This window comes from Spinacia oleracea, chromosome 1 (genome assembly GCF_020520425.1).
Source record: "Spinacia oleracea cultivar Varoflay chromosome 1, BTI_SOV_V1, whole genome shotgun sequence".
Taxonomy (NCBI): Eukaryota; Viridiplantae; Streptophyta; class Magnoliopsida; order Caryophyllales; family Amaranthaceae; genus Spinacia; species Spinacia oleracea.
Window position 1 is genome coordinate 63,769,667 of NC_079487.1, and position 22,477 is coordinate 63,792,143.

Consider the following 22,477-nt stretch of genomic DNA (forward strand, 5'->3'; position numbering starts at 1 on the left):
ATTCCAGATGGTCTACTTGATGAGATTCATGCCCTTATTGCCCGCTTCTGGTGGGGCTCAAATGGCACGACAAGGAAAATGCACTAGCAATCGTGGGAGTCACTTTGTAAACCGAAAGCAATGGGCGGGATGGGTTTTCGTGATCTAAAAGTCTTCAATCAAGCCCTTCTTGCGAAGCAAATTTGGAGATTATATACGGAACCAACATCCCTATTGCATTCTATTTTGAAAGCACGGTACTTTAAACACTCGTCGGTGTTGGAGGCTCTCCGAGGGTATGATCCCAGTTATTCATGGCGTAGCTTGTGGGGTGCCAAATCTCTACTGAAGGAGGGTCTAGCTTGGAGGGTAGGTACTGGTACTAATATTAATGCTTGGGAGGGTGGATGGATGCCTGGGACAGTAGATGCTCCGCTTCCTAAACCGAGCTCCGTCATTAATGTTGACCTCAAAGTTGCTGATTGTATTGACCATGAATGTGGGGAATGGAAGGTCTCAATGCTGGCTGACACCTTTTTGTTGGATGACTGTAAGCGAATTTGTCAAATTCCACTATCTATATTTCCCACAGCTGATACATTATATTGGGGGCCGTCAAAGGATGGTGTTTACTCGGTGAAATCTGGGCACTGGACGGGAATGCTGGGACGTCGACAGGTGGATGGTGGTGTTAATGTTGAGCTTTGGAGATTAGTTTGGGGTATTGGTGGTCCTCCAAAATTGTCTCACTTCGTATGGCAGGCGTGTAAGGGAAATATGGCGGTAAAGGAAGTATTATATCGTCGGCACATTGCACAGGATGAATTATGTGTTTGTTGTGGAATTGAGGTGGAGTCTATATCTCATGTTTTATTTGAATGTTCCTCGGCAAGGTTGGTGTGGGATAATAACGCGCTCAAGGATATAGTGGACGCTGCTCCTATGGGTTCGATGGGCATGAAGTTGCTGTGGTGGACGAACAAGTATGGGTTGAGTGATGTTCGTGATATTATGACGTTGGCGTGGGCTATTTGGTTTTGTCGTAACAAGTATGTCCATGAAAATATTACATTAAATCCATCAATTACAGTGGCTGGATTTCTTAGGCTTGTTGAAGAATATGGATCGTATTCGAAAAAGGTCTACATGCCGGTGCTAATTGGGACAAACCCACTTTCTGCTACAACATGGCACCCTCCCCCAAATGACTTGGTGAAAGTAAATGTTGATGCACATGTTTTAGATGGAGTTATGGTTGGGCTGGGCGCGGTATATCGTGATAACGGTGGCAACATATTGGCAGTAGCTACGAAGAGGTTGAATGTGTCATGGGCAACAGACATGGCTGAGGCGGCAGCAGCAAGATTTGGAGTGCAATTGGCCTTGCGACTCGGGTTCCGTAGTATTTGGCTGGAGAGTGATGCAAGTAATGTAGTTAAAACTATTAACAAGGATGGTGGGGGTGCTTCACCGATTTACCTTATTTATGATGATATCATCAGATTGTCAAAGAGTTTTAATGTTTTTGTGTCTACGCGTATTAGAAGGGCCGGGAATACGGTAGCCCATCTTGTGGCGAGGTGGGATACTAAGGGTAGTTCTGAGTTAGTATGTATGAACTCCTTTCCCCAAAGTATTTTAACTTTGGCGGAACTTGATTTGCAATAAATTTCTGGCCTAACGTTTCCCTCAAAAAAAAAAAAAAAATTTATACAAATAAAAATTTACTCAAAAATTTAGTTCAACAATTGTTGGTTAACCAATTTTAAACTGCATGTATAAAGAAATTTATAAGTAATTTGAAATGAATAAAAAAAATCAAACTATATGCAACACTCCGCGACATCACCCGGGAAACTAACTAGTGCCTAGTGGGCACACATTAATGTTAATGTGTGCCCGTGGACACACGTTAGAAAAACCGTTTATAAAATCACCTAAACTATTTTGTCCAAAGTAAAGTATTATAATCATGAAGTCTTCACCAACCAATTGTACCCTAAGAACCAATTTTTTCCTTCCTGATTTGCTCATCTGAAACCACAAATTGAATAAAATGTATCCTTTTAGACTTTATATCAATTGAATGTCCCTTACAAAGTGTAAATTGTTATTCGTGTAAAATGCCATTAAATCACCAATAAATCACCAAATCTATTTTGTAATTGACAAAAAATATTATATACGTGTATCTTGATTTGGTTCAATAATAATTCAAGATATTGGAAGACTATCAAATCACCAAAATATTTTAATTCCATATTCAGAGTTATTGCTTCCTTGTGAAGTGAAGAAGATCTCACATTCTCACATTCTCACATTCATTTTGCATTTTTTTTACTCCAGAACTTTAAATTTTCACCAAAAAAAACATCACTCCCTCTTCAAAAAAACAAATAACTCTCACAAAACTCTCCCTCTCTAACTTTCTCTCTCCTCCATCAACAATGGCGGGTGGACTTCACTCATCCCTCAAACCAGCATCTTCATCATCATCAAACCAATCTTTCAGTTCAAAAATCCTCCTTCTGCTCACTCTCCTCCCTTTTACGCTCGCCTCGTTTGCCTTTGTTCTTCAATGGCGCGGTGGTGTTACAGACCCTTCTACGCGCTACTCCGCCGAAGATCACAAGTTTCCAGGCATGGATAGCTCTCCTCCTACAACTACTATGAAAACTTCTCATCTTTCACGTTCTGATTGTGGGCCCCTTTTAAGCCATTCTTCCCCGTCTTTTCCTTATTATCGCGATTGGAAGTTTCATTACCAAACCGATCTTAAGCCCAAGGTGAACAACAAAATATTCGATTTTTTGAGTTTTTGTTTTTGTTGTTGTTGATCTGTTTCTTTGTTTTGTTTGTTTTGGTTTGAATCGAAATGGGGATTGCTTGATTTGGTTGATTATTGATGGGGTTTTTCTGTTGACCTATAATTGAAGTTTTGGGTTTTGGGTTTTGGATCAATGAGGTTTGGATTGCATGATATTAATTAGTTCCTGTGAAGTACTTGTAATTTTGAATTTGGATGCTGCTTTTAATTTTGATGAATTGGTTTTTTGATCTTGAAATGTGTGATGCAATTGGTTAATTGAACATTTTACTGATTCAAGCATTGCCATTTCTCATGTGTGTGCATTGAAGTTGTTAATGGTGTTTGAGGAGAGTTCTAATTGATTGGTTTTGAACTTGTTAATAAGTTATTAGGTATGATCTAACAACTTAAATTGATTGCGGGTCGAAATCATAAGTTGGGATTCTTCTGTGATGGTTTTGCTGTGTCCTTTTATGAACTGAAAACCAACGTTTTTCCCTTGCATAGATTGCTATCACGACGAGTACCTCAGCAAGTCTGGAGCAGATTTTGCCATGGATGTTCTTCCATAAGGTTATTGGGGTCACTACATTTTACCTTTTTGTGGAAGGGAAGGCTGCATCTCCAAAAGTTACAAGGGTTTTGGAATCTATCCCGGTGAGTTTAATTTTAAGTTCTGACAGTGCAGTCCTTCGAGTTTCTCCTTTGCCGTGTTCATGTTATTTTAGTTGGATTAGTCTCTTTTAAGATTTTATGAATGGTTGATATTTGTTCTATTTGCAGGGTGTTAAAGTTATTTATAGAACTAAAGAACTAGAGGAGCAACAGGCTAGAAGGTGTGTCAATCTATCTTGCAATTTTGAATGTTAAGTTGCTAGGATCTAACAAGCATTTCTTAGGAGTGATGTTTAGGGAAACTGATTGTTTTGCCTCTTCGTCAATTCTATCTAATTCTCGACACCATGATGCACTTTCCAGACCTAAGGGGGAGGGTGGTTGAATATGGTAAAAGCTATGTGCTTCCTTGGAAGTCTTGTATCGAGCTTCCACTATTTTTTTAATGCTTGATTGGCTTCATGGTTGGTCCTTATTATGGGACATAGATACATAATCAACTAGCACTATGTCTCGTGGCTAGTCTGGCTACACATGTTTCTGTATGTTATCTCCAGACTCCAGGTGCTCTGATCTAGCTGTACTGCTGTTTGTGTTACCTGTTGCTTGCACAAATGTTTCCTGAAAAAATTCGATCCATTTAATGGACTGACTATGAGGCTTTGTTGTTTTCTAATCTGAAAACTTGTGTGTTCAATGGATTGACTGCTCTCCCTTTTTTTTTTTTTTTTTTACTTTAGTCGGATATGGAATGAGACATGGCTGGCAAGTTTCTTTTACAAGCCATGCAATTATGAGCTATTTGTGAAGCAGTCTCTTAACATGGAGATGGCAATTGTCATGGCTAGGGTAAGAAGATAATAATTTTGAGCTCTTGACGGATTGTATTACTACTCTTTATTGATTTTTGTTGGATTCTGGTAATTTTAGAATGATGGTGCTGAATGGATTCTTCATCTTGATACCGATGAGCTAATACATCCAGCTGGTACTCGGGAGTATTCATTGAGACAACTGCTGCTTGACGTTCCTGTGAATGTGGATATGGTTGTTTTTCCAAATTATGTAAGTGAAAAGGCATTAGGATAGCATTTGTGTTCTGGTGATATCTGGTCTAGTATAGATACTTTTTCTTGTACACGTTGTGGTGCTAATTTAGTATCATTTCTTGTTCAGGAAAGCAGTGTGGAGCGTTATGATATCCAAGATCCTTTCAGTGAGGTAAGTCCTTTGATAAAATGTTTTCTCATAAGTAGCTTCTGTTAGTCAAATTATGGATGCTTGGGATTAAGACTGACGCTTGCTTTGATTCGTTTTAGGTTAAACTAGCATGTAGCAAACGTTTCATGATATTCATTTGATAGGAGGGAAAAAAATTATTGGTTTTGTTGCGGTCACCAGAATTGGTTTGTAATGTTGTACTTGACAGTTACGTAGTAGTATAAATTGAAAATCTGTCTAGCTTTTGAAACTTCTAGTACATTTGGAATTTACTTTCTCTGTCAAGGTATGCTATAAGCTGTATCCTTCAGAATTCGGTACCCTTGGAACATTTAGGTTAATACAAAGTACATCACATCCCTTTTTTGCCTGTAAGCAAATGAAAGGTTAGAAATTATTCGGAGAACAAAGGGGGAAGTCTTACGTAGCATCTTTATATTATAGCAGACGACTATCTGCTATGAAGATGCGATCCGTAAACATCATACCGCAATTTTGAGTGTGTTTGCAAAGAATTTAGAAAAATAATGGTATTTTCATTTTGTTATATAGCGCGTGGTTGTGCAGCCCCTAGGTCATAAGCGTTGAATAATTGAGAACATATTAGTTTGCCTATCATTTTCATTTTCTTTCTCATACTTTGCAACTACTCATGCACATTGTTTTTCCTGCAACAGGTATCAATGTTTAAGAGGAACTATGATCATCTCCCAAAGGATACATACTTTGGCATGTACAAGGAAGCTACTCGAGGAAATCCTAATTACTTCTTGACCTATGGAAATGGGAAATCCATTGCTCGAGTCCAAGATCATCTACGTCCTAATGGTGCCCACCGGTGGCACAATTATATGAAGACTCCTAAGTATGACACCTTTTTCTGTCTTGTAAGCTCATTCATTTTGAAGCAATATTTATTCAATATTCATTTTATATATCTTCCCTTGAAGTTTATATTGGTACTTGGTAGTCTAAGAAGGTCTTGTTCAAGAATAAGAAATAAGTTTGTTTGATGATAGTGAAAAACCGGTACAGATTTGTGTTTGTGTTAGTAAGGGTGGTTAGTGTCTTTTTTTTTTCTTTTTCAAAAAACCTTTTTTCGAGAGGAGCATCTCAACTTTAGATCTAACTTGTACAGTAAAGATCCTTGCCGGTATATAAAGATGCCATAATCCCTTACCAGTGAATGAGGCAAGAAGTTTGAGGTGTGATGTAATCAAGGACTAAATGTTTTAGTAGGAATGGAGGGGGGCCTGGGGGGAGATATTTCCTCTGGAGTTTTTCGGGAATCTTTTAGGGCATAGGTTGGATCTGAAAGGGTTGCTAAAGCTATGCGCTTGAAGAATCTAGTTAATATAAAAACAAGTCATTCATGTTGGTTGGAAAGCATTATACTCTTGATAGAATGATACTAGCTCTAGGCATGTATTATGGAGTGTAAGACAAATGCTAAAAAAAGAACATACATGATTAACGAATTGAGACAAATGCTTCAATTAGATCAGACTATAAATAAAAGGTAATTAAGGGGAGAGAGTGCCGATGCTCTCGACTAGGTTATATTGGTGATAGACTCTTGATTAGAATTAAATAGAGTCGTATCTTTACTGTTCTTTCCTAATCATTCTTCTTTCTTTAATCTCTCTTTTCTGTCATCTCTGTTTTGGGAAATAATCTGTGAGCTGATTCCTAGCAGGATGCTAGATGTTATATAGTTCGAGGGAAGGGGTTAACAATCCGTCTTTGCTAAAGGATTCAGTATTGTCCATAGTTTTCTAGTTTTGCCTGTTCCTTTCTCAAGTAGTAATTATTCATGCAGTATATATCTATTTCATTTCCTTGTTTTATTGATTTATGTCATTTTCCACTTTTTGTTAGTGAGATCAAATTCGAAGAAGCCGCTGTTCTGCATTTTACGTATTCAAAATTTTCAGACTTGACTTCTAGACGTGATCGATGTGGATGCAAGCCCACAAAAGAGGATGTTAAAAGATGCTTCATGTTGGAATTTGATAGAGCGGTAAGTTTATCAGTTATTAACGACTTTCCTACAAAATTTGTTTTCCTTGTCTTCTTCCGTTCTCTGTGACATGAAGTGCTTTGGTTAGTGAGGGTACCTTCTTTTTCTTTTGTATGCCATATGATTATGATTTCATTGAAGTGATCAGAAACAGTAGTTCAGAATACAAATCATCTTGGGCCAAGTAGGGAGTCAGTCCTTCCTTTCCTTAGTAGCTGGAGTCTACATTTAAACTCCCATGGTCCATTGAATGACAACTGAAGCATAAACACCAAGATTAATGTCAGAGAGGGCTTTCATTGCTATTGAAAGTGTCTACCTCTTTTAAGAGATTTTCATTTGCTTTGTCTGTTTATTAACATCTATATGAATCAAAATAGAGTTGGCAGGGAACACAGATTTTGTCTGGTATTCCCTTGTTCCCTGTATCGGTTATGTTCTTTATGTGTTGGGTTAGTCGTATCGATATTGATAAATGGGTTAACAATCCATCACCCAACTTGATTCATTATTTGAACAGTTTGGAGAACGCTTTCCAATGGGCTGCCAAAAATTAACCCTGTTTGATCCATCTGTTTTTATTTTTTATGATTCAAGTTTATTATAAAATGAATAAACAAGTTGAAGGTAAAAACTAAAAAGCATTTACTACATATTTAGTTACTTACTTTTGTGCCCCATTTAAGAATTCCTTACTATTTTAGACCACTTTCTTACATTCACCCATGTTTGTTTTATTGCCACATAGATGTAATTAAAGTGTTAAATAGGGTATTTTCGTGGTTGAAATGACAACTCTAATCTCATTTTTTAAATGGGGCTTTCATAACAACTTGCTTAAATTGATGGTGTGTATAACTTAAATCTCAATCTAAACCAGCTATCTCGTGCTAGTTTGGGCTGGGAATGTTGTATTGGGGTAAGTTTTGGCCAACCTCAGTCATAGTCTAAGAAGTGGACTGTTGTTTCCAACTTCCAAGGGAAACATTTATGGGATTGGATGTGGATATAATAACTAGTTACCATCATCTGATTGTGCTTAGAATTGTGTTTTGTTGGCAATTAATATTCAAGATATGAATAATATGATTGATTGTGCACTTCTTGTGTCACTTACCATCTTATGGATATATTTATCTATCTTTGTTGATTTAGTGCATTTTACTGATGGCAGGCGTTCATAATTGCTTCAACTGCAACTGAGGAAGAAATGCGAAAGTGGTAAGTATGTGAGCTTAACAGGTCTTGTTAATTGCTTCAGGGTTTGTTGAATGGATATATTTATCTTTTTCAATTGCTTCAGGGTTGTGTTGAATGGTACTGAGAGGTTCTACTTAAATAGATATGATTCATTATTAATGTGTTTGTTTTGGCATCTTCTGTTTTTAGGTATCAAGAACATGTTGTATGGGGAGACAAAGCGCTAAACCTGAAACTTTTAAGGAAGGGCATTTTAACTCGCATATATGCTCCCATGGTAAGTGTCATTGTCTCTTCCAAGTGTAGCCTAAAACCATAGAAAACATAAACTTATTGTGTGGTTGGGCTAGAATATCGCCTTGTCCAATTATATAGACAACTTATTGAGTTGTTGATTGTGCTACATTTCTCCTTATCTGTTTCCCGTGTCACTTATTTTTATTTGCATTTGTCTACTTATCAGGTGATTGTTCAAGGTTTGAGAGAGTCTGGTGTTTTTACTTCTATTATTGAATCTGCTTCAACGCCTCTCTCAAAGGATAAATTCTTATCTTCAATAGAGAGTTCAAATTCAACAAGACCTGATGACACAGTAACTTCCTCGAGGAAGGTAGGTAAAGTGACAGATTCTCAGGCAACTGTGAGGAAGGTCCTGCAGTTTACTGATGCAGCAACTCATGAAGCTGCTGTTCCACCATTGCCATCACCAGGTGTTGTTGATGATGATGATGATATGCTCGATTCGTGATAGATCTGACAACTCACATTTATTTACAGATTCCTATTCTTCTACCCATTAGTTAGCCACATGATTAAACGATATTTTAGATGTTTGGTACAGAATGGGGTGAAATAGGAGGGAAGAGGTTTTATCTTATGATTTCTTCCCAATCATTGCCCAAGCGCTTTGTACACAGAGAGAGAGAGAGAGAGAGAGAGAGAGAGAGAGAGAGAGAGAGAGAGAGAGAGAGAGACAGAAAGGGATTGGGTGGTAGCAGATCATTTTTTGGCCTGTTTGTTTCTAGTGCTGGCCCTATGCCTGAGTCTAGAAATCGGGGTCTCGTATTATGTACAGAAACTCATGGCTGATATGATGAGAGTCCGAGAGGCGATTGTTTCAGTACTTAGATATACATAGACATAGTGTAGGAACACCTTGATACTTCATTCTTTGAATGGATTTGTTTTCAAGTCATTTCTACTGTTTTTTTTTTCGAACTTTATGGTTCTTTTGATTTTGTTCAATCATTTATGTTATTGCATAGGCTCTTGGCTACTGGCTTGCATATGCTTATACTCCGTATAATATAATCAAATATTTGGGTTTGTGGGGGTGGGGAGGTGGGGTGGGGTGTTGGGTATTTGATTCCATTTAACAGCAAATCACATTGGCTTTTTCGATGTTATGTCAACATATTCACCCAAAATAAGAGGATATAATTTATGATTTTTTGGATAAAATCACCTTTAGTTTACACTTTTGAAATAACTACCTTATAATTTTTTTTTTAAATAACCACCTTAAACTTTCTCCGTTAAGGAAGTCACCACTAATTTAACTTCCGTTAAAATTGCCGTTAGTGAGCCCACATCCAACGGCCAAATTATGATTTCCCTCATCTTTTTCTTCCTTCTTCCTCTTTATAATCTTTTCCTCCATTAACAAACCTTAGTCGAAATTATTTTATCAAAACTCCATAACTTAAATCAACCTCTCTCCCAATTTTGTGGTACTCTTACTCCACTTATTCTTTACAAGTTCTATCCTCCCGAACTCAAAGGCACTAAAATGAATAGGTGATGGTTGGTACAATGCTTCTTGCAGTGTCAAATCTTTTGGACTATAAGAAAACGTGTGAGAAAGATAGGAAACGGGAACATAAGAAATGAATTCAAAATTCTATTTCTACCTACAAGTTTATGTTGAAGTGAAACGATTTAGCAAATAAACTCCTATGGTATTAGATTACCGCTTGAGGTTCTAACTTTGTTAGGAACTCAAATTCCGGAAGCTAAGTCTGGTTATTGACCTACAAGTGGGAAATGAAGCAAAGTTGTGCTACATTAATTGTAAGGTCATCATGTTTGTTTTAAAGTCCTTCTAAAGGCAGGAACTTAATGGTATTATGTTCCATTAATCATCATAAACAATTTCTGTTTGGGCAACAGAAAGACTCGTATTCAAAGTAAACAAAAACATTCGTTGAGTGTTTATTTGAATGAAATTGTCATTTAAGGGTTGAGTCATATGATTGATTAATAAACAAACAAATCTATTCACACTCAAACTTCAAAAGGTTCAAATCAAATATTTTGATTTGTGTTCCACATATCTTTGGCAATGTCATAGGACTATGTCAACAAGACAACATTCTAAGATTCCATGGCATAGATTTTTGAAAGTTGACTAATTTAAGACACATGGGTCTTACTTGTTGAACATGACATAGAAATGGACTATTGTTAGAAGTTTTTAGACAATTAAGTTCATGGGCCAAAGATGAATTTTATGACTTACCTATTTCACAAGAATTTGAGAAAATATGGTTATATTTACTCAAGGTGAAATATGTGAATGCTTCAATGCGATTCACAAAAGGGTATAAAATCAACATGACAAGAATTTTGGAACATCTAGGCTGGGTCAAGGTGATGTTTGCATGAGCCAAGAAAGATTATCTAGATTGTTTATATGGCATTAATGCAATCGAAGCTCCATAAGAATATGGTATGTCTAAATGGAGAAATCGGAATCTATTCGATTAACGATAATCACAACTATTTTCCTATATAGTTTCTAAATGATACTCTCAAGTGACTATCACACTAAACAAAGTTGTCAAAGCTAAGGATAAGATGTCATAAGGATTGAACTTCGGCTCAGTACATCTTTTCAACATATATATATATATATATATATATATATATATATATATATATATATAGGGTTGTCAAACCTAGTAGGAGTTAGTGTTTACATCAAACAAACTCAAGAATAAATATATGTTTCTTTATGAGCGACTCATAGAAACAAAAGGTATTGATTCTACCACAAATCTGAGAACATATGGTTGTTACTCTAGATAATGTCTTTTAGGAAACCCTCATATTTCCAAAAGACAAGTGGGAGAAAAATGAACTCGAAGTGACCTCAAAAGAACTTCGAGTCAAGCAACAAACAAATGTAGGATACTTAGGAGTCTTTGGAAAAGCTCCATACTTAGAAGCCTTTTGAAAGAGCTTCAAGAAGACTTTGGAAGTGCTTCAAGAGAATCCTAATACTCAAAGGACTTGAGTAATGTCTTTATAGACACTAACGTTTGATGTTCAATACCTAGGTAAATCGTATAGGAAAGAATTTAACCAAGATAGAGACATAGATATCTTGAGGAATGAAAACTATGAAGACTTTGGAAGTGCTTCAAAAACATGCGACTTACAGGTTAGCTACGACGAATTAAAATTCTCAAGTATGGTTTGAGGCCATCAGAAACATAAGTATAGTTCGAGGCCATATAAAATGGTTTGAGGCCATTTTATCCAAAGTATCTTCATCTTAAAGAATCAAATATATGATTTGGTTGATTTGCATAAAGGGTTAACTCCCATTAGTTGCAAACATGTTTTCTAAACATACAACGTTAATTTGCATAAAGGGTTCACTCCCATTGGTTGCAAACATGTTTTCAAAACATACAAAGATGATATTGTATACACATACAAAAGAAAATCTAGATTGGTGGTTAAAGATTATAAACAACTTCACGGTGTTGATAATGTTGAAATCTTTTTCACCAATCCGGAATGCTTGAACTATTTTGGATAAATCTAGCAATAATTGCATATGGCAATATGGCAATTGGAAAACAAAACACCTTCCTCAATTGGACTTGTAGAAAGGAATTGTGCACATCACACAATGTAAAAGTTTTGGATGCTAGATAAAAGAACAAGCTTAAGAAATCTATTCGTAGATTAAAGCACGCAAGTGGGAATCGGACCATATTTTTCAACAAGGCTATTGAGAAATCATAGCTTTATAAAAATATGGATCATTTTGTAGATGAGGGGTTTAGTGGGAGCTAAGTCAAGTTTATTGGTTCTATATATATGAGATGTAGGGGAATACAGTTAAAAACATATTAACGTAGCGGAATAATCCCCAAATCCAGGAACCATGTATAAAGAACAGATTCAAGCAGACTTACGTTTGTAGCGTATTTTCCCTAGTTCAACGAATCACGAACACGAACAAGAACTCCAAATATCGTTTCTCTACTTGTTTCACCGACACGTTCAGATCTGTCTTGCGATTCGTAGCTTAGACGTCACTAAAGATATTTTAGCTTTTAGGGAAGAACAGTTTGAACGGAGGCTCAAAAGAGTTTAGGGTTTCTCTTTTGATTTAGGTTAAACTGATGTACGTAATTAGAATTGTGGAAAAACATAACAATGGGTGAGGTGTTATAACCCTAAGGGTTATAAAATGACCGGCCAAGGCACAAGGCCTCAACCGGCCAGCTCTCGCACAAAGCCCACGAGCAGCGCGCACAGCAACGCAGCCATATATGGGCCTTGGGCCTCGCTGCTGCTTGCTGCCACTGCTGCTGTCCCGCGCGCGCCCAACCGCAAGCATATGGGCTTTTCTCTCGTGCTGGCGAGCTGCTGCGCTCGTTGGGCCTTGCGCGCTTGGCTCGACAGGCCGGCAACCTTGTCTTGCTCATATCCGCGTCCAATGCCTTACGGCTATTGTTTATCGTATAGTACTTGACGAATCACCTTCGTAGGATACGATTATTCATTTCGCCTAGCTTACGAATATTCGAGATACGATATACGATTCCGATCCAACGTCTTATTGTATATTTATGTTTTTCCGAAATAATTCCCGAAAAGCTATTAAATGAATTTCTGATTCATTTAATCTGATAATCTGTTACATGCCAATGGTGTGACCTTATAGGTTCAGTCAAGAGTAAGCTGTGAGCCTAATATAGATTAGAACTCACTGATCGGAAGCATTGCTCCAGTTAGCTGTTCCGATCACTTGATCTCACTGAATTAATTGTTCTTAATTAATCTGAACCTTGGTATTAGACTAACGCACCTTGGGTGAAGGACATACTTCCTTCAGTCTCCCACTTGTCATTCAGACAAGTGTGCATTCACATTCCTTTGTCGCTTAGTGTTACTTGTTGAACATAAGGTAAGATCCAAGCCATCCTTATTAGGTCCAGAAGTGTTTCTCGGATTACTGAGTTCATCTGTTAAACTTTTACAGAAGGTTAAGTGTTAACCATTCTGAGCACGGCCATGCATTTTCACAGTATCTAACTCTTCGAGAGGCCTTGTTACAATACAACACCATATCCTATCAAAGATAGGAGGACAATCCAGTCTTGCAATCTATGAACACTCTCTTTGATTCATAGTACGCCCAATAACTGCTTTTATAGTCTCCTTTTACGGTGCGACGTTTAGCGACCATTAAAGTGAACTAATCTTCAAACGAGAAATCATAATTACTCATGTTTTGAGGAACGGTTCTAATCACCATTAATGAGAACTGCTTATGACATGACTTTAATATCTTAAAGTGTTCTCATGGTCAATCCGATACAAGATCCAATAAGTATCTATGCAAAAGATTCTGACATCCAGTCAATCTAGTTCAAGATACAGAACAAAAAATCTACTTGCAATCTAATCTCCATTAGTCATTGGTCGTCCACCTTTCAATGACCTGGATTAGGGATCCTTTGTGACTTCAATATTCAAGTTCACTTATGGGTGTTTCTTTGTCGAAGAATCCATCTTGACATCCCATTTGAATGTTTTGAATCACTTGGACTTTTCATTTAATACTAAACCAAAGTTAATGAATATGAAATAAAGAATTTCAATAAATATGAAATGGTTAAACCAATTGTTTTAAACACAGATCTAAAAGATGTTCTAAAACAAAACTTAGAAAATCAAAGCCATTCTCCAACATGCTTGATTCCCATGGTTGCTACATGTGCGTTGTGCTTCACTTGTGGCAACGGTTTAGTCAATGGATCCGCGACGTTGTCGTCAGTTCCAACCTTGCAAATCTCGATTTCTTTCCTTTCAATGATTTCTCGAAGTATGTGAAATCGCCGCAGTTCGTGCTTGGACTTCTGGTTGCTCCTAGGCTCCTTTGCCTGGGCAATGGCTCCACTATTGTTGCAATACAAAGCCATTGGTCCTTTAATGGAGGGGACAACCCCAAGTTCTTCGATGAACTTTCGAATCCAAACAGCTTCCTTTGCTGCTTCTGAAACAACAATGTACTCGGCTTCAGTTGTAGAATCCACAATAGTGCTTTGCTTAGCACTTTTCCAGCTTACTGCTCTGCCATTGAGGCAGAACACAAAACCAGACTGTGATCTGAAATCATCTATGTCGGCTTGAAAGCTTGCGTCCGCATAGCCTCTAACAATCAACTCATCTGTACCACCATAGATCAGAAATTGATCCTTTTTCCTTTTCAGGTACTTTAGGATATTCTTGGCAGCATTCCAATGCGCCTCACCTGGGTCTGACTGGTACCTGCTCGTTGCACTGAGTGCGAACGAAACATCTGGCCTTGTACAAATCATATCATACATGATGGATCCAATAGCCGAAGCGTATGGAATTTCACTCATCCTTATACGCTCATCAGATGTCTTGGGACACTAAGTCTTGCTCAGATATATGCCATGTGACATGGGTAGATGGCTTCTCTTGGCTCCCTTCATATTGAACCTAGCTAGCACTTTGTCAATGTAAGTGCTCTAGCTTAGTCCAATCATCCTCTTAGATCTATCCCTATAGATCTTGATGCCTAATATGTACTGTGCCTCTCCTAAGTCTTTCATTGAGAAACACTTTCCAAGCCAAGTCTTTATAGACTCCAACATCGTAATGTCGTTTCCAATAAGCAGTATGTCGTCTACATACAAGACTAGGAATGCAATTTTACTCCCAATGACTTTCTTGTATACACAAGGTTCGTCCAGATTCTTGATGAAGCCAAATTCATTGACTGCTTCATCAAATCGTATATTCCATCTCCTTGATGCCTGCTTTAATCCATAGATGGATTTCTTATGCTTGCATACCTTTCCTTGATTCTTTTGATCGACAAAACCCTCCGGCTGTGTCATAAACACACTCTCTTCAAGAATACCATTCAAGAAGGCAGTTTTGACATCCATTTGCCATATTTCATAGTCATGAAATGCGACAATCGCAAGGATTTTCCGAATAGACTTAAGCATAACGACTGGAGAAAAGGTTTCATCGTAGTCATTGCCGTGAAGTTTCCTGTAACCTTTTGCTACCAATCTAACCTTGTATATGTATACAATTCCATCATTGTCTTTCTTCAATTTGAAGACCCATTTGCACCCGATAGGTGTAAACCCATCCGACAAATCTACCAAATCCCATACTTAATTTTCAGACATGGAGTCTATCTCAAATTTCATGGCCTCTAACCATTTAGTGGAGCTTGGGCTCGTCATAGCTTGCTTGTAGGTCATAGGTTCATCACTATCTAATATGAGAACGTCTAAGTTTTCAGTCAAGAGGACGCTTGTACATCTGTCCGGCTGAACCTTAGTTTTATGTGGCCTACGAGGGGCAACACCGTCTAGAGGAACTACTCCCACTAGCTCTTCTGAAGGCCTTGGAGGTTCTTCACCTTGAACTGCTTCTAAAGAGTTCTTGGTTTGTTGTTCGTCTTGAATCTCTTCGAGGTCTTTTATTCTCCCACTTGTCATTTTGGAGACGTGATTTCTTTCCAAAAACACACTGTCACGAGCAACGAATACTTTGTTCTCTAACTTGTTGTAGAAGTAATACCCCTTAGTTTCTTTTGGATACCCAACGAAGAAAATTTGTCAGATTTTGGTTCCAGCTTGTCCGAAATTAATCGCTTGACATATGCTTCGCAACCCCAAATCTTTAGAAAAGACAACTTTGGAAGTTTCCCAGTCCATAATTCGTATGAAGTCTTTTCAACAGCTTTTGCCGGAGCACGATTCATTGTGAGTACTGCTGTTTGCAACGCATGTCCCCAAAATTGTAAAGGAAGTTCGGCTTGACCCATCATTGACCTGAACATATCGAGTAAGGTCCTGTTTCTTCGTTCCGACACTCCATTCCATTGAGGTGTTCCCGGAGCAGTCAATTCAGAAAGAATGCCGCATTCTTTTAGATGGTCATCAAACTCGTGGCTAAGATATTCACCTCCTCGATCTGATCTTAGAGCTTTGATTTTCTTGCCAGGTTGATTCTCTACTTCATTTTAAAATTCTCGGAATTTCTCAAACGATCCAGACTTGTGTTTCATTAAGTAAATATAGCCATATCTATTGAAATCGTCCGTCAACGTTATGAAATAGCTGAAATCACCTCTAGATTTCGTACTCATAGGCCCACATACTTCCGTATGAATTGGCCCTAGTAGTTCGCTTGCTCTTTCTCCCACCTTTGAGAAAGGTTGCTTTGTAATTTTGCCAAGTAAACAAGATTCGCATTGATCAATCTTCTCTAAGTCGACTGATTCTAGAATTCCCTTCCTTTGAAGTCTTTCCATGTGTTTTGTGTTTATATGGCCTAATCGACAATGCCACATATATGTGAGATCGGAATCACCAGTTTTAGCCTTTTTGGTATTTATGTTATAAACTTATTTTCTTTTATCTAGCACATATAGACCATTTTCTTGTTGTGCTGAACCATAAAACATTCCATTCAAAGAAAAAGAACAACTATTGTCTTTAAATTGAAAACTAAAACCTTTAGAATCCAAACTTGAAACGGAAATAATGTTTTTGGTGATACTAGGAACATAGTAACAGTTTTCTAGTTCCAAAACAAAACCACTAGGCAAAGAAATAAAATAAGATCCTACGGCTAATGCAGCAATCCGTGCTCCATTTCCCACGCGTAGATCCATCTCGCCTTTATCAAGATTTCTACTTCCCCTTAGTCCCTGCGAATTGGAACATAAGTGTAAGCCACAACCAGTATCTAATACCCAAGAAGTAGAATTTGCAAGATTACAATGTATAACATACATACCTGAAGTAGAAGTAACATTCCCGTTCTTCTCATCTTCCTTTCTCTTCAAGCAATCCCTCTTCCAATGCCCCTTCTTCTTGCAGTAGAAGCATTCAGAGTCGGCAGGAGAACGAGTCACCCTTTTCTGTTTACCGGAACTGGTGCCGCTGGACTTAGGTGTGGGAGCAGCCTTGCCCTTACCCTTCTTTCCCTTTCCCTTGTCAAATTTCTTGAAACCCTTGCCCTTACGCACCATAAGCATGTCATGCTTATTCTCTTGCTTGAGGGTCTTTTCAGCGGTTTTCAGCATACCGTGAAGCTCAGTAAGAGTTTTCTCCACACTTTTCATGTTGTAATTCAACTTGAACTGATCATATCCACTATGAAGCGAATGGAGAATAATGTCAATGGCCATTTCATTTGAGACGTCAGAATCTAGAGCTCTCATGTTCTCGAACAATCCAATCATCTTAAGAACATGCGGGTCACTGATTCTCTGTTCTTGAGCTTAGTCTCAAGGATCAACCTCTGAGTCTCGAATCTTTTGATTCTGGCCTGATCCTGAAACATGTTCTTCAACTCCGAGATGAATTGGTAAGCATCCGAGTTAATGAACGTTTTCTGAAGTTCAGGATTTATGGATCCAAGCATCACACATTTGACATCCCTGTTGGCCTGGATCCAACGGTTAAGGGCAGCTTGAGTTACCTCCGGCCCGGCGGCCTCTTCCTCAAGGACATACTCTTTTTTCTCATGCATTAGAACTATTTGCAAGTTCTTTTTCCAATCGAGGAAGTTATTGCCGTTCAATTTCTCTTTGTTGTTATTGTTTGCGGCCATTTGATTACTACATTTGAAAAGAATTCGCAATAAATAACCATTCATAATCTTTAATAACTTTGAAATAAATGCGATCATGCAATCATTAAAGCTATTAAACATTTCATTCATGCAAAAAATAAAACATGGTCCAAAATGAATAAAATGAATCCAAGACCGTAAAAGTCCTAAATTCTTTAGCAGCTTTGGCATGTCTTAAGTCTTTTAAGATTCTAGGTAAGCAAAACCTATTGCTAGTGATCTCCAAATTACTCTTGGTTAATAAATTAATTCCATAATTGATTCCTTTGCCACAACATATGCCATTGTTGTTTGAGTTAAAACCACAATCAACGTATTCCTTTGGGATACCTTAATTACCATCTAAGTCAACTAAATATGCACCTCGCTTTGGCGTAAACCTACTACCTTAGATCCTTAGATTTTTGTAAGTGATTGATTTGGAAGGCAATTATAAACTCAATATTACTTTGGACCTAGTTGTTTCTATGTCGGTTTGATTATTTAGTGAACTAAATTTAATCAAACAAACAAACAACATTCATGCATAATATACATTCATTCATAATAGGAAGACTTTTCAATGGCTACAATAAAATGGTAGCCGCTATAATTGTGATGAATCTCAACCGTTCGATTTAATGACTTAATCTGACCCGTTTATTTGTTTGACCACTATCTTTCTCAAAATAAAAAGTAAAAGAATTAAAATAGAAAGAGTTTAAACAAAAAACTGTTTGCATAACGGAAGGGAAAAAAACTGTTTTAGAGAATCCATTTACAGAAAAACAAAGCACAATTATCATATTTATCTGATTTTTTAACCATCAAAACCTACAAAAATAATAATCACATACATTAGTGTCATCTCTTATCCACCTAACAATTATTAGTTTTACAATTGAAACATGCTCGGTACCATTAAAATTACTGTTTCTAACTTAATGTTGAAATCAACTTTTGAGATTTGTATTATTTTTTTATTTTCGTTCTAATGGTTTTTTTTTTCAAGCAAACCCAGTTTTAAGTTGAGTAAAATTTGGTTAAAAAATACTCCGAATACGATAACTCTTTCATGGTTTTGTTAAGAAAACCCGGCCAATTCTAATGGTTGAGGATAACCATGGAGTTTTAGAGAGGATAAGAAACGGAAGTTAGTTTTTTCTAAAAAAAATTTATTTTTTATTTTCTCCACTTTTTTAGACATTATTTTTAAAAAGAAAATTAAAAGTCAAAGTCAATAGAAAATGAATGGTGCAGATTTAATACTTCTAAATATATGGTCAAGATTAAAAAAATTATAATGACTACCAAATTGATGTAGCCATTGTAAAATCATCCTTCATAATATATATATATAGTGCATAAATTTAATTTTGGTGAACTAGTATGGCCCAAAAATTTGTCTTGAAGCATCCAATCCTCTTCACCTTGTTAGCTTGGCATCGTCTTGAACTTCATTCAAAAGCTAACTTAAAGTTCTAAATTTCCTAGAAGTACTTGAAATAATAAATAATTACATCAAAACTTCAATGGTACGCAAACCACATTTAAAACTTTACATAGTAAGTGATTGATTTGGAAGGCAATTATAAACTCAATATTACTTTGGGCCTAGTTGTTTCTATGTCGGTTTGATTATTTAGTGAACTAAATCTAATCAAACAAACAAACAACATTCATGCATAATATACATTCATTCATAATATATATATAGTGCATAAATTTAATTTTGGTGAACTAGTATGGCCCAAAACTTTGTCTTGAAGCATCCAATCCTCTTCACCTTGTTAGCTTGGCATCGTCTTGAACTTCATTCAAAAGCTAACTTAAAGTTCTAAATTTCCTAGAAGTACTTGAAATAATAAATAATTACATCAAAACTTCAATGGTACGCAGACCACATTTAAAACTTTACATTCAAAGATAAAACAGTACGCAGACTGTATTTAACTATCCTAGATTGGCCATACTTGTCACCTTGAATACCTGCAATACATAAAATATTTTCTATGCATTCATCCATTCGTGTCCTAAAACGAATGGCCCAAATAAATATGCAAGTATTTACATGATTTATTTAAAATCACCACATAAAACGCGTCCTAAAAGATTAATCAATTCCGAATATTAATCCTTAGAATTATTCTAATCAAAATTTAATTTAATTAAAATAATGGTGCCCTACGAAAATAATTATAATTAATTATTTCATTTAATTTCATTCATCCTCCAGAGATCATTTCAACTTATCCACCAGGTTAATGTAGAATTATCATTTCTGATACGGGTGCAGAAGGTGCAATGGATATGATTCTAGTTGACGGTTATTGGCATTCTCATACCCGCAATGCAGGAATGGGATGGTATTTGGAGGGGCAACAAAAGAATGTTCACAGGATCCTTGGTGGAGCTGCGTCAGGAACGACTTTTTCTGCTTTGCATTTGGAATCTTTGGCTTGTTTATATGGGTTACGGTGGGCTGTGCAGGCACGCTTTGATAAAGTTACAATCCTTACTGATTCCCAGTCGCTAGTAGAGATGGTGATGATAGAGGAGTTGATTGATGTCCATTTTCTTTGGACTGTTGCAGAAATTAAAAGGGTTGGGAAAATGTTCCAGTGGTGTAGTATACAGAAGGTGGATCGGTGCAGAGTGCAGAGAGCTCACGATCTCGCGAAGGGCGCATCTACAACTTTATTAGCTTTTAATAATGTTCCTTAGTTTTGGTGTTTTTCTTTAAGCTCATGTCAAAAAAAAAAAAAAAAAAAATTAAATGGCTCCCACTTAAACCTACATTTTAATTTGGACAATTTAATTTTAAATATTTACACTCACGGCGCGACCAGAGTTAAATAAAATAAAATAAATAAAAGGTCCACCGTTAGCCATTTCATGCAAAATTAAATTCAAATCCCAAACGAAGCAAAATAGCAAATTTGTGCAACATGGGTTAAGCTTGCGCCCAGCCCAATGCCGCCTTGTGCATTGCGTGCCACACGAGGTCAAGGAGCAGCACCCCTCCCCCGCATAGCACAACAGCGTGAGCTGCTGCTGCTGTTGCTTGCTCGTCGCTGCTCGCAAGCTAAGGCCAGCGTTGCTGCCTTGTTTGCTCGCAGCTGCTCACTAGTCAAGGCCAGCTACGTCGCTGCACCAAGGCACTATTGCTGCCTTGCTCGCTGTTGTGGCCAGCGCGCGCTGGCTCGCCCAGCTCGCTTGCTGGGTGCCTCGCGTCGCTGCGCCAAGCTGCGGAGTGCAGCGCGCATGGGCTACGCCTAACCCCACACGTCGCACACCCTTGTTCCGCGCCTTTGGCTCGTGCCATACGAGCCAATTAACCAAAAAAAAAGTTAATTTCACGGAACTTTATTTGCATGATGTTATTTTTCATAAAATTAACAAAATTAATCGTTTTATTTTTCGAAAAATAACAAAGCGGGTGATTTAATTAATTTTCCAACAATCCAATTTAAAGAAATTTATAAATCTTGGCTAACAAAATTTAAATTTAACGAACGATCAATTTTCAACAAAAATTTGAATATGTTTGATAATCCAATCCAAAATTTTAAATAGTTCTAAACATTTAAATTTCAGATTTTTATCAAATTTGGTTTAGGTGATCCATTAAAATTAACGAATCTAATTAAAATTTTAATCCATAAATTTTTAAATCTACCATTTAACATGAAATTACATTCCCTTTCCCAATTAAACAAATTTCCAGATCTAAATAATTACTAAAATCAATTTTGATCTAAAAATCAGCAATTTAGGAAAAAAAAATTAAATTTAGGGTTTATACTTAACATTTATGGCCAAAAATTTTACCATAAATTTAAAAAATACCCAAGAACACTAGGGAAAAATTTCAATGAATTCCTAGTAGTTTAGGTCGAGTAATTAATTGAAAATTTTCCAAAATTGTTAATTTAATTCATTAATTAACAAAAAAGCCCAAAAACTCAAACTTCGGGGCCTGTTTTTGCAATTATGTTCTCATGACTTGATTTTAAAATGCCGTTTTCGATCAGATTAGGGTTAGAAAAATAGAATTTCCGACATTTTACGTAATCAGAATATTTTCTACGATCTATCTAATAAGGAAAATTTGTCAATTACAACCCAATAAAGTTTACACTTTGCGAATTACAACCTTAAATTTTCAATTTCGCGAATTACAACCTCAAACTTAATCCCGTATTTTAAATTACAACCCAATGTCATATTCCGGCGAAAACGATCGGATTATGATGTCATTATTATATTTTATACCTAATTAATAATTCAAAAAAAAAGAAAAAAAACCATAATAATAAATTAACAAAAAAAAACAAAAAAAGTCCCCAAAAATCCATTCACTATCATTTCGATTACAATTCCCTCCTCCCATTAACTTCTGCTCAACTCCTCTCACTCCCCAATAACTCATCTTTTCAACTTCAATGCTAAGATTTTCATAAATTTACTCCCTCGATGCTATTTCAGTGTGCTATATCTCTCTATATATTTTATCAACATAAGAGGACACCATTACAGGTTGAAGGTTGGAAGCTTCAACAATGATGACAGGTAATTCCTCTCCTCAACTCTTCCTTCAATTCTCTCTCTGTTTCCTTATCATAGTTGAATTGGGGATTTCAAAACAAAAATGGACACTTAAATTGGGGGTTTTGACGAAATCTAGGGTTCTTCGAATTGGGGGTTTCAAAATTTTG

At 36.8% G+C, this 22,477-nt stretch overlaps 1 protein-coding gene across 1 annotated transcript; it reads left to right on the top strand.

Moving 5' to 3' along the window:
* Positions 1-2,300: 2,300 nt before the first annotated feature.
* LOC110775595 (glycosyltransferase-like KOBITO 1) lies at positions 2,301-9,039 on the top strand. Its single transcript, XM_021980207.2, has 11 exons — positions 2,301-2,765; positions 3,296-3,445; positions 3,572-3,624; positions 4,144-4,252; positions 4,334-4,468; positions 4,580-4,624; positions 5,302-5,489; positions 6,503-6,644; positions 7,819-7,865; positions 8,034-8,121; positions 8,308-9,039. Exons 1-11 carry the CDS (start codon positions 2,427-2,429, stop codon positions 8,590-8,592), a joined length of 1,581 nt encoding a protein of 526 aa, XP_021835899.1. The 5' UTR covers positions 2,301-2,426; the 3' UTR covers positions 8,593-9,039.
* The last annotated feature ends 13,438 nt before the right edge of the window (positions 9,040-22,477 follow it).